We start from the raw sequence: 12,613 nt of genomic DNA on the forward strand, positions 1-12,613 counted from the left end.
GTGTTAACCAAACGTTTTGTGTGGACGTTTTCTCTCTGACAGCATGATTCATCAAAAAGTTTGCACTTAGATTTTGTTTCTTAATTTAGGCTCAAATTTCGAATCAAACTGAACTCACACGAACGCATATTTAAGCTGTGTGTGGGTGTGTGTGTGTGTGTGTGTGTGTGTGTGTGTGTGTGTGTACATATACATATGCATGTTACATATTTGGAATTATAACAATATATTCAGAATTTACAGTATATAATTATTTCGTGTTCAACCCCCCAATAGTATATACTATCTATATGTACATATACACACACTACCGGTCAAAAGTTTTGAAACACTTAAAAATCTTTTGATCTGAAGGCGTATGCTTAAATGTTTGAAATTGGTTTTATAGACAAAAATATAATTGTGCCACCATATTAATTTATTTCATTACAAAACTAAAATTTAATTTAAAAAAAAAAATGTTTTTGAAATTGATGACTTGGACCAAATAATAAAGTAAAGCAGCCAATAAGTGCCCAACATAGATGGGAACTCCTTCAGTACTGTTTTAAAATCATCCCAGGGTGATATCTCAAGAAGTTGGATGAGAAAATGTCAAGAGTACATGTCTGCAAATTCTAGGCAAACGGTGACTACTTTGAAGATGCTAAAATATAACAGTGTTTTGATTTATTTTGGATTTTGTTTAGTCACAACACAATTCCCATAGTTCCATTTATGTTATTCCATAGTTTTGATGACTTTACTATTATTCTAAAATGTGAAAAAATAATTATAATATAGAATAAGTGTTTCAAAACTTTTGACCGGTAGTGTGTGTGTGTGTATATATATATATACAGTTTAAACAGTATTATGGGGGCTGAACACGAAATAATTATATAAGTCCTAAATATATAATTGTAAATTTGTAAATCAGAATATATAGATATACATTTGTACACATAGTTGTTATACATCATGAATATATTGTTGTAAATCTGAATATATTGTTTTAAATGCTGAATAAATATTATGAAAAACTAAGTGAACCTTCGTGTTTTACTTTTAACGTTTTACTTCTATTTCAGAGTAACAAAAGTCTTGCTTATTTCCCAATTTCAGAGTTTAAAAAATGATCTTTTATAGCTCAATCTGGGATTGTTTAACATACAGTGTAGGTTTATAAAAGGTTTCATTTTAAAACTGTGTGTGTGTGCGTGTGCAATGAAATGCTGAAAAGCAGATCTTTGTGTATGTGTAAAATAAAAGACTACGTGGATTGTTTACCTGGCTCCCACTTCCTCCTTCAAGAAGAAAGTTACAGAACCTGTCACAGTGGTCCTGAAACCCAGGATTAGGAGGAAGAAAATGCTGTCATGGAGTCCTTGCCACTGGCCGAAGTATTGAAGACCCTCACCAGCATCCAACAAGCGCAACATCAGTCTCTGCTTGAGCTGCTTCTGGAACAGGAGCAGCGGTTCCAGGCACTCTTCCAGGCTCGAGCGGAGGACCAGCAGGTACTATGGAGCTTGATACACCAGGAGGGATCTTCAGCCGCAACCCCGGACCCACCTATGGCCGTGCCGCACATCACGCTTTCCAAGATGGGACCTCAAGATGACCCGGAGGCTTTTGTTGCGCTCTTCGCGCAGATGGCTGACGCATGGAAGTGGCCGAGGTCCCAGTGGGTGGTATGCCTACTGCCACTGTTGTCCGGAGAAACCCAACTGTTCGCATTCGTCCAGCAGCTCTGTGACACTTGCCAGGTTGCCCCAACCCTCTCCGCTCTCCCCCACAGGCTGGTGAATCTGCGGGTGTGGGCGTGAAGTCTGGGCCGGTCTCCAGGACCATGCCCCAAGATGGAGGTGGAGACACTGGTCCGGATCTCCGACGCGGTGTGTAGTGTGTGATTTAGGGCCGTCTACGTCAGGGCCGTCTACATCAGGAAGACGTAAGGGACGGGGAAGTCTCGGCTTCCCCAGCCCTTAGAGGATTCCCTGCAGGGGATTTCCTTCTGGAGCAGATGCGAGACGAGACCCTTAGGCACACCTTTGACTAAGTGAAAATAATAGATGGTCAACGCCTCCAGCCAGACATTGCACTCGCATATCCGTATTTTTCAATTATCAAGGATCAGTTGTATCAAGTGATGCATGATACTCAGACAAATGAGGAAACAACCTAACTGTTGGTACCAAACAGCCATCGGGAAATGTTATTCCAGATGGCTCATTATAATCCGATGACGGGTCACTTAGGGCAGGAAAAACACTGAACCGTCCAATGGCCCATTTCTATTGGCCAGGCATTCGCAGGGATGTTTGCAGGTGGTGCGCGGTATGCCGTGAATGTCAGCTGGTGAATCCGCCGGCCACCCCAAGTGCACCATTGTGCCCCCTTCCTTTAATTGGGATCTCCTTTCAAAATAATTGGTATAGACCTCATTGGGCCATTAGAACAGACGGCACGTGGACATCGCTTTGTATTGGTTCTGGTGGACTATGCAACAAGATATCCAGAAGCAGTGCCTCTGTGCAACATTTCAGCGCAAAGGGTTGTGGAGGCACTCTTCAGAATTATCTCCTGAGTGGGGATTCTGAAAGAAATTCTCACCTATCAGGGCACTACGTTTATGACACAAACACTGAGAGAATTTTGAGCAAGAACTACATCGTGACCACGAGGAGGTTATCCCATGTGACTGTACCCTCCCTAGCAACTGGGCCAATTTGGTTGCTTAGGAGACCTGGCTGGAGTCACTCATCACACCCTGGATTCAAACACACGACTCTAGGGGTGGTAGTCAGCGCCAATACTCGCTGAGCAACCCAGGCCCCAAGAATATGACTCTTAAGTTCATGCACGAAGATGCTCGAAATTGGGACACGTGGCTCAAGCCCCTACTATTTGCAGTACGAGAGGTCCAGGAAGCCTCCATGGGGTTCTCCCCATTTGAATTATTGTATGGGTGTCGGCCACATGCCGTGCTCAACGTCCTACAGGAAAATTGGGAGGAGGGACCTTCAAACAGCAAAAACTAAATTCAATATGTTCTTGACCCGAGAGCAAAACTTCACACACTGGGGCAACTAACACAGGACATTTTGCTCCAGGCTCAAGAACGTCAAATCCGGCTGTATAATAGGGGTACTCGGCTACGGTAATTTACACCGGGAGATAAAGTCCTTGTCTTGCTCCCCACATCAAGCTCTAAATTACTCGCCAAGTGGCAAGGACCCTTTGAGGTCACACGGCGAGTTGGGGAAATTGATTATGAGGTGAAATGAAAGGATAGAGGTGGAGCACGTCAGATTTACCACTTCAACCTCCTAAAACAGTGGAGAGAGGTGGTCCCCGTGTCTTTGGTGATGGTGGTTCCGGAGAGGGAGGTGAACTTAAAAGTCACCAATCGAGAACAGTAAGGATTGACACCTGTGGGAAATTATCTCTGACAGCTGTTCTGTGTTGCAGTGAGAGCTGGAGAGGGATAAAAGAGGCAATCCAGACCACCGGAGGAGAGACGCATATAGAGCACCATATCGAAACGACCCCAGGGGTAGTGGTACGTAGTCATCCCTACCGATTACCCGAGCACAAAAAAGAAGTGGTTTGGGAAGAATTAAAGGCCATGCTGGATATGGGGTAAATAGAAGAATCCCACAGTGACTGGGCAAGTCTGGTGGTTTTGGTTCCTAAGAGCAACGGCTCGGTCCAGCTCTGTGTGGATTATAGAAATGACAATGCGTACCCGATGCCTCGGATTGATGAGCTGCTCAATCGGTTAGGTGCGGATCGCTTTTATTCAACACTGGATTTGACGAAGGGATATTGGCAGATCCCCTTAACTCCCATGTCCCATGAAAAGACGGCATTTTCCACACCGTTCAGATTATTCCACTTTGTGACCCTTCCATTCGGTTTGTTTGGGGCCCCGGCTATGTTTCAGCGGCTCATGGGCCGAATCCCTAGACCGCACACTGCTTACACCGCTGCCTATCTCAACGACATTATTGTTTACAGTAATGATTGGCAGCAGCACCTGCTGTCCTGAGGTCGGTGAGATGGGCAGGACTCACGGAAAACCCAAAGAAGTGTGCAATTGGGTGGTTGGAAGTATGGTATCTGGGATTCCATTTGGGTCATGGGCAGGTGCGGTCCCAAATTGATAAGACCGCAGTGATTGCAGCCTGCCCAAGACCTAAGACCAAAAAGGAGGTGAGACAGTTCCTGGGGCTGGCTGGCTATTATCGTAGGTTTGTGCCTAACTATTCGACCGTCACCAGCCCGCTGACTGATCTGACTAAAAAGGGAGCATCAGATCTGGTCCAGTGGATGGAGCCATGTCAGCAGGCGTTCACGCGGATGAAAGCTGCACTTTGCGGCGGGCCGTTATTGCACTCTCCTGACTTCACTCTCCCTTTTATCTTGCAGATGGATGCATCGGACAGGGGGTTTGGAGCTGTACTGTCCCAGATGTAGAAGGGGGAGGAACGCCCTGTGCTGTACATTAGTCGCAAACTCTCACTGTGGGAGACTAGGTACAGCACGAGGAGTGTTTGGCCATCAAGTGGGCAGTCCTTATCCTCTGGTACCATCTATTGGGGCATGCTTTCACCTTCTGTTCAGACCACGCCCCGCTCCAGTGGCTCCATCGAATGAAGGATACCAACGCGCGGATCACCCTTTGGTATCTGATTCTCCAGCCTTTTAAGTTTGAGGTGGTCCACAAGCCGGGGGCACAGATGGCTGTTGCAGATTTCCTCTTCAGAAATGGTGGGGGAGTAAGTGACAGACCGCATGGCTCCCTGGCCTGAGTCAGGCAATGGGGGTATGTGGTGATGTGGGCGTGGCTGAGTGATGCCTGTGGAGAGTGAGGCCAGGAGAGGAAGAACAGTAAGGATTGACACCAGTGGGAAATTATCTCTGACAGCTGTGCTGTGTTGCAGTGAGAGCTGGAGAGAGATAAAAGAGGCAATCCAGACCGCCGGAGGAGAGACGCACAAAGCTGACTGTGTGCAATGTTATGCTGAAAACCAGATCTTTGTGTGTGTAAAATAAAAGACTACGTGGATTGTTTACCTGGCTCCCGCTTCCTCCTTCAAGAAGAGAGTTATAGAGCCTGTCACACAGTGCTTTTAAGGCAGTACTATATTGATTGGGGTTTGTTCTGAACCCCTAACCCTAAGAATAAACTTATTCAATTAATTCAAAATTAATTATTTAATTTTAGCCATAGGTGTGCTTTGAAAGTTTGAAAATCTCCCATTGGCTTGCAGAGATGAAATGCTCAACTTTCTAAATGTAACCATCAGCAATGACTTAATTGTAATATTTGCATACTGAATTGTGAGAACATTAATTACTACATTATACTACATACTATATTAAATCAGTGATGGTTTTCATAAGTCAGAAACTCATAATTATGGTAATTCCGACATGATGTGAGCACTGCATAAGTGTTAATTCTTGTGTGTGTACTTTGTACACTTAAAACAAGACACAATTTGACTGAGTGTCATGACAATGCCAAAGAGGCTCTGATTGCCCAAGCCTTACCGAAAGCTTACCTAAAACTTTAACACTATCTTTTTGCTGCCTTCTGCTGCCTTGCATGTATTTCTTCTGGAAATATAAATCTAATTATATTTGAAAAGCTGACACCAGTAGATGCCTCAAGAACCAGGTCCAATTAAAAAAAAAACTTTTCAGAATTTAAAAAAAAATATTGATTGAGGGTTTACTTGATTTACATCTTTAATGTTGTGATTTTAGTAGTTAGAAAAACAGAATAAACTTTTTGTCATTCCTTATTTGCTTTTCAGAAATCAAAAATTTCAACATACGAGAAGATGTGGGCGTTCATGAGCAGTAGGAAGAACACTGCGCTGGTGAAGAATAACAAAGAAGGCATTACACGAGTCCTGACCACAGACTATGCCCTCCTTATGGAATCCACCAGCATAGAGTACATCACCCAGAGAAACTGCAACCTCACTCAGGTCGGAGGCCTGATAGACTCTAAGGGCTATGGAGTCGGCACTCCAATAGGTAATGACTTACACTTGTTTTGTTTTGGTTTGATTTGTTTTTTCGTTCCATATGTTTTTTTGTTTTGTTCCTATCTGTTTTTTTTTTTTTTTTGCTTTTTTTGGGTTGGGGTGGGGGATAAAAGTAGAAATTTTTTAATAAACTTTAGACAGCTTTTGTCATACAAAGACCATGGCTGTCAAGCTCCAAAAAGGACAATAAGCATCATAAAAGTATCTTATACTGTAGGTAGTGCAGAAAACTCATTCAATATATTCCAAGTCTTCTGAAGCCAGACGTTAGGTTTGTGTAAGGAACAGACCAAAATTTAAGACATTATTCACTGATAATCTTACCCTCTCCCGAAGCTTATGTCTACCCCACATTTGCATTCAGAATTTAAATATGGTCAGTCATGCTTGGTTTATACACACATGAGAACCAATGCTGTATTGGTACCAATGACATTGATTATCAGTGTATAATTACTTAAGGTATCATTGTATTGCAAGAGCTGCCAAAAAAATTCTTCAAAATTGTCTACTTTTGTCTTCCATGGGAAAAAAAATAGCAGCATACATGTTTAGATCAATGTGAGGGTGAGTAAATAATTACAGAATTTTCATTTTGGGGTGAACTATTCCTTTAACAGCTTCAGGCAAAATTTCTTCAATATTTATCTTGATGCACTCTGTTTGGGGATATCAGTAGGAAAGCACTTAATGCAAATGAAAACCAGCTATGCAACCCAACTGCTGAGTTCACTTCAATGGAAAGCATTTGCCATTGAATTTGAGTTGCCTTGCTTGGTTAGTTGTGCCCTGCTCTATTTGCAGGAAGTCATGCATGGTTTCTTACAACATACAACCTCAAATTTTACAAAACAAATTTTTGTTCCACGGAAGCAAGAAAGGTATAGGGGTTTGGAGCAACATGAGGGTAAGTAAATGATGAATTAATTTAATCATGAATTAATTTTTGAGTGAACTGTGAACTGTTTTTTTACAGGCTCTCCCTACAGAGACAAGGTGACCATTGCTATCTTGCAACTACAGGAAGAGGGAAAGCTGCACATGATGAAGGAAAAATGGTGGCGAGGTAACGGATGCCCTGAAGAGGACAATAAAGAGGCCAATGCCCTGGGCGTGGAGAACATCGGCGGTATCTTCATCGTGCTGGCTGCTGGTCTTGTCCTGTCCGTGTTCGTTGCCATTGGAGAGTTCATCTACAAGTCACGCAAAAACAGTGATATTGAAGAGGTGAGTGAGAGGCTGGTTGAGCTGCCCCACGGGGCCTGAATCTTACAGGAGCTAATTACCCACAGAAATGAGCCGTGTAAACAGAAATGAGACACTTACGAGATGTTTTTGTTGCAGCCCACTGGTCAGGAACGTGTTTGAGACTTAAAAGTACACTCTGTTTATCATGCAGTTGTTTTCCACCATTTGCCTTTTCTAACAAATTTTGGTTATTTTGCTTGTTTTTGCCAGTTAAAATTACAGTATGTCATTATTTACTCACCTTCATGTTGTTCCAAACCTGTATGGTTTTCCTTTTTCCGTGGAACACAAAAGGAGAAATTTTGAAGATTTTACCAGTCACTCTTTTCCATATAGTTGCAACAAATGGAGACTGGAGCTTTCAAGCTTCAAAAATAGGCAAAAGCACCATAAAGCATCATAAAAGTAGTCCATATAACTCAAGCGCTATATTCTGAGTCTTCTGAACCCATACAAAAGCTTTGTGTGAGAAACAGAATGACATTTAAATCACTATTCACTGAAAATCTTGAATCACACCCAAAATTTGTTTAGAGAAGTAGTGATGTCCAATTCATAACTGAATCGTTCTTTTGAGTCTAATCTTTTCAATGAATTATTTGATTCAGTCTGAATGACTAATTCAGGAACCGGACTTAATGATGTGGTCACAGTGGTTCTTGAGTTAAGAGCTCACTGGAGGAGAAAATTATCAGTGAATAAAAATTTTTTTTTTTAAATTTAAAAAACATTTTTTCCTCACACAAAAGCTATTGCATACCTTCAGAAGACTTGGAAAATACCTGGAAATCATATGAAGTACTTTTATGACATTTTAATGGTGCTTTATCATCATTTCTGTAGCGTGAAAGCGCCAGTCCCCATACATTGCATGGAAAAGAGCGACCAGTGCATTTTTCAAAATGTCTCCTTTTCTGTTCCACAGAAGAAAGAAAGTCATGCGGGTTTGGAACGATATGAGATTAAATGATTTCACATATTTTTGCATTATTTTTGTTCATTAATGTTGCTTTATTTGTTATAATCACATGGATTTGCATGCTACTCATCTTGTATTGCTTTTTCTTGTCGTTCTGTTCTATTTTTACCATTGATCTGCATGCACAAGGCCTTCTGTTTCTTTTATGGCATCCAATCCCAGCAGTTGGAAAGAAGCGATTCCATCTCCTCCACTGGCACTTCCTTATCAACAGATTTAGAGAGCGGGCGTCTCCTTGGGGATGACATATGTTCTTCACATTAACCACAAACACCCTCAGATCTGTAAGGGCTGTGCGTTATTTAAAGAAAAATAAACTCCTTTCCCCACATCCGGCATCCACTTACTTCCAAACCATCTTCCCAAACCCTTGACCTTAATCCAGCGTCCATGCAGCTAAGAAATTTAGTACGCTTTTCAAGGAGATGAGGAACACTTTCATTTCTCATTGCTCACCCTGTCTGCAGACAGATAAGAAGTGGAGTTCACTTTTATTTACTGGTGAGGCAAAAATTTAAGTCTGGTATTTCAATATTTGATGTCCTAAAATGTTCTCAGCAGTCTCTTGAGAGTTTGGTTATGATGATAATAATAATGAGGGTTATGATAATAATATGTTCTGCCACAACCATCATTCACTCCATTTTCTTTATATCAGAGCCCGACATTGAGTGTATAGCAATGTAGCAAGGAAACACTGATATCAGTCTCTCCACTGTAATTAACTTTCTGCTGCTGTGTTTGGCAAAGAGAAGACATCAATTGTAGAAGAGGAGAGTTTTCATAATGAGTTGATAACTTGATGAAATAATGATGGACTCTCAAAAAGAAAGAACAATTATGAATTCTCAGATTACTGCGTCTGAAATTAACCAAGAGGATAGCTGTAATCAGCTGGGAGCTCATTCTCAGCACACACTGAAGTGGGCTTATCTGACTCCCACTTCCCTAGTGGCATTTCTTGAGCTGTGCCCTTCATTGCCTTGGGCTTATTAAATAACCATCTCATGGCAGACAAGATCAGGAAGGGGAACGTTAATCATAAACAAAGAGATTCACATCATCAGAATAGTAAACAGATAAGACTAAACAATCAATTCATCATCAATCCAGTCATGTCTATTGTGATGCCATTACAATGTCAATTTGATTATCAAGTGATGATTGCAAGCACAATGTTGGAGTTGGTCTAACAAATTTTCAGTGATTACTAATGATGTTCTGATGCCTAGATATGGCTGGGAACACATGTGGGGCATCTGTACTCTGCCCCAAATCAAAAGATGCCACCCCCATGTCTCTATATTATTCTGGTGCCTTGTTATTGCTGGGGTCCCGAGGGGTTTATGGTACTCTTTCTCCTATTTTATCATCTTCTGATGAAAATATTAAGTCAGAACACTTAAAAGTAATAACGCACCTCTTCTTGACAAGTCGCACGAGAGCGGTGCAGGACAAGTTACATGTCGAAATGTAATACTAATAGAGCAATAGTAATAGTGATGCTTGCCATAGCAATATATTTGCAATAAACAATAGACTTATACTGTATGTGATAAGACTCCAGCGACAAGCAATTTGACTGTCCACACTGAACGCGAAACTGCTGCGTAATGCGGCACAATCGTCATTCAGAGCCAATTACAATATATCTAAAGTTTAATGTACAGGTATAAGGAGTGGGATTTTGGACCAATGAATTTTCACAGTGGCTGGGGCTACCCAGTGTGATGTCACAGAAAAAGAAAGCAAACGATCTACAAAATGTCCCGTCACGGTTGGTTAGGACAAAAACATTGGATAAAATGGAAGAGATGCCTTTTATTGTTTGTCCCTTTATTGTGTCGCATCTGGTTGGGACGTGTTAGGGTGAATCTTTATTTCAAGTTGTTGAATCGTTGTAAGTTTATAGCATGAGAGAACCCTGTTCCCCCCTCTTCCCTCCATCATTTTCTGTTCTCTCTATCAATCCCTATCAACAAATGTGCCAAAAACACCCCCTGCAAAAAAAAAGAATAAAAAATAAATAAATTGAACTGAAAAATGCAAGCAGAAAGTTACAGATACGTTTTGAAATACACTCAATGACCACTTTATTAGTTACATCTGTACACCTACTTAGTCATGCTATTATCTAATCAGCCAAACATGTGGCAGCAGTGCAATGCATAAAATCATGCAGATACGGGTAAGGAGCTTCAGTTAATGTTCCCATCAATCATCAGAATAGGAAAACAAATTTCAGTGATTTCGACCGTGACATGATTGTTGGTTTCAGATGGGCTGGTTTGAGTATTTCTGTAACTGCTGATCTCCTGGGATTTTCATGCGCAACAGTCTCTAGAGTGTATAGAGAGTGGTGCGAAAAACAAAAAACATCCAGTGAGCGGCAATTCTATGGACAGAAAGGCCTTGTTGGGTTTTTTTTGCTGACAGAAGTGGAACCCGACATGGTCTTCTGCTGTTGTAGCTCATCTGCCTCAAGGTTTGACATGTTGTGCATTCTGAGATGCTATTCTGCTCACTACAATTGTACAGAGTGGTTATCTGAGTTGCCATAGCCTTTCTGTCAGCTCGAACAATTCTGCCCATTCTACTTTGACCTCTCTCATCAATAGAGGTGGATTTAGGCATGGGTGACATGGGCAGCTGCCCGGGGCAGCATGGGATTGCCCAGGGCCCATACAAGCTAGAACCACCACTGCTCGTCAACAAGGTGTTTCCATCCACAGGACTGCTGCTCAATTGATGTTTTTTGTTTTTGGCACCATTCTGAGTAAACTGTTGTGTGTGAAAATCCCAGGAGATCAGCAGTTACAGAAATACTCAAACCAGTCCGTCTTGTACCAAAAATCATGCCACGGTCGAAATCACTGAGATCACATTTTCCCCATTCTGATGGTTGATGTGAACATTAACTGAAGCTTCTGACCCGTATCTGCATGATTTTATAAATTGCATTGCTGCCACATGATTGACTGATTAGATAATCACATGAATAAGTAGATGTACAGGTGTACCTAATAAAGTGGTCGGTGAGTGTAAATGTTTATTGACTGTTTTACTATGGGTACATAGCATATCACACCAAAGTCTCATTTCTATTCCATCCCCTACAGTACAGCTATAGTATAGACTGGCATGCAGGCAGTGAGGTTTTTGTTTGAGCTGAAATGAACATTATTAGATTATGATTGTTTGTATGTGAGTGTGCCTGTTTGTGCACGCGTGCGTGTGTGTGTAGAGACTTACGAAAGCCCTCGTGTTCTTTTTTGACAGTGTGTCTCTTTCAGTGCTTTGATGGAAGACCTGGGCATGTCCCTCAGGTGCCACAGGGCATTGAGGAAGAGAGGCAGACACAGAGGAAAAGCAGGCCTGTCTGGAGTCCTATGTAACCCCAAACGCATCCCAAGGAAAGAGACAATGGCTTAGATCCACCTCGAAAGGCTTTACTTTGATGGACATGTCAGTAAAATGAATCTTCAACGCCATTTTTATTCAGTTTTGTTTTTATGTGCTCTTTATTTATGATTTTCCATTTTCTACGTGGATACTGTGTGGATTGCTTTTGTTTTGTGTCAAAAGTAAACATCTTGGTAATATCTTCTGTTGTTGAAATTGTTGAATTTTAAAAATTGAAAGGAATCATTCATTTTGAAAGGTATTTATCACTGTAAGAACACATTCCATTAATTCAAGGTAGCATTTTTGTGCTGTCCTTGATTTAAAAAATAAAAAATAGATTTAAATATTTTACTCAAACTCCATGAGAGCATTTATCTTGTTACAAAGTTTCTTTTGAGTGCCGCAGGTTTCATTATTTGCTTATATATATATATATATATATATATATATATATATATATATATATATATATATATATATATATATAGCCACTGGAGAATAAAATAAAGAATTGAAATGTGTAATCTAGAGGCACAAACAGAATTGCAAAAATAACTGTTTTTAAACAGGTTTCCAAAACTACAGAGCCCCTTAGAGGGCAGGGAGAGAATTTATTTTATGAAAAAGTTTTGCGTTCCCTCACAATAGTTTTGCTTTCCCTCACAAAATGTTTTACGTTCCCTCGCAAGTCACAATTATTTTGCAGGGCTTGACAATAAGGACTGCCCGATGGCCCGGGGCCAGTGTGAGAAAGATTCGGGCCAGTTGCAAGAACTGTCACTGGCCTGATTGGGCCAGTGCTGATTTTAAAATGTTAGTGCAAGCAGACAACAAGCGAGAGAGCACAAAAACTACATGGAGCGAACACTGTCTTCTAACCAAGCACTCAGAGACAAGCGATCGTGATTATATTTAGCTCACAAACACGTGCGAGCAC

General features: G+C 41.3%; 1 protein-coding gene across 7 annotated transcripts in view; it reads left to right on the plus strand.

The window, feature by feature from the left end:
- The window catches only part of LOC127432848 (glutamate receptor ionotropic, kainate 1-like), a 91,681-nt gene extending 79,661 nt beyond the window's left edge, over nucleotides 1–12,020 (plus strand). For 3 of the 7 annotated variants that reach the window (XM_051684307.1, XM_051684300.1, XM_051684303.1), the window contains 3 exons: nucleotides 5,808–6,033; nucleotides 7,021–7,271; nucleotides 11,551–12,020. In XM_051684307.1, coding sequence (XP_051540267.1) covers nucleotides 5,808–6,033; nucleotides 7,021–7,271; nucleotides 11,551–11,703 — 630 coding nt within the window. In that variant the 3' untranslated portion in view covers nucleotides 11,704–12,020. The other 4 variants (XM_051684302.1, XM_051684301.1, XM_051684304.1 and 1 more) reach the window with 4 other exon arrangements.
- The last annotated feature ends 593 nt before the right edge of the window (nucleotides 12,021–12,613 follow it).

The sequence above is a fragment of the Myxocyprinus asiaticus genome, chromosome 42, assembly GCF_019703515.2.
Source record: "Myxocyprinus asiaticus isolate MX2 ecotype Aquarium Trade chromosome 42, UBuf_Myxa_2, whole genome shotgun sequence".
Classification (NCBI taxonomy): Eukaryota; Metazoa; Chordata; class Actinopteri; order Cypriniformes; family Catostomidae; genus Myxocyprinus; species Myxocyprinus asiaticus.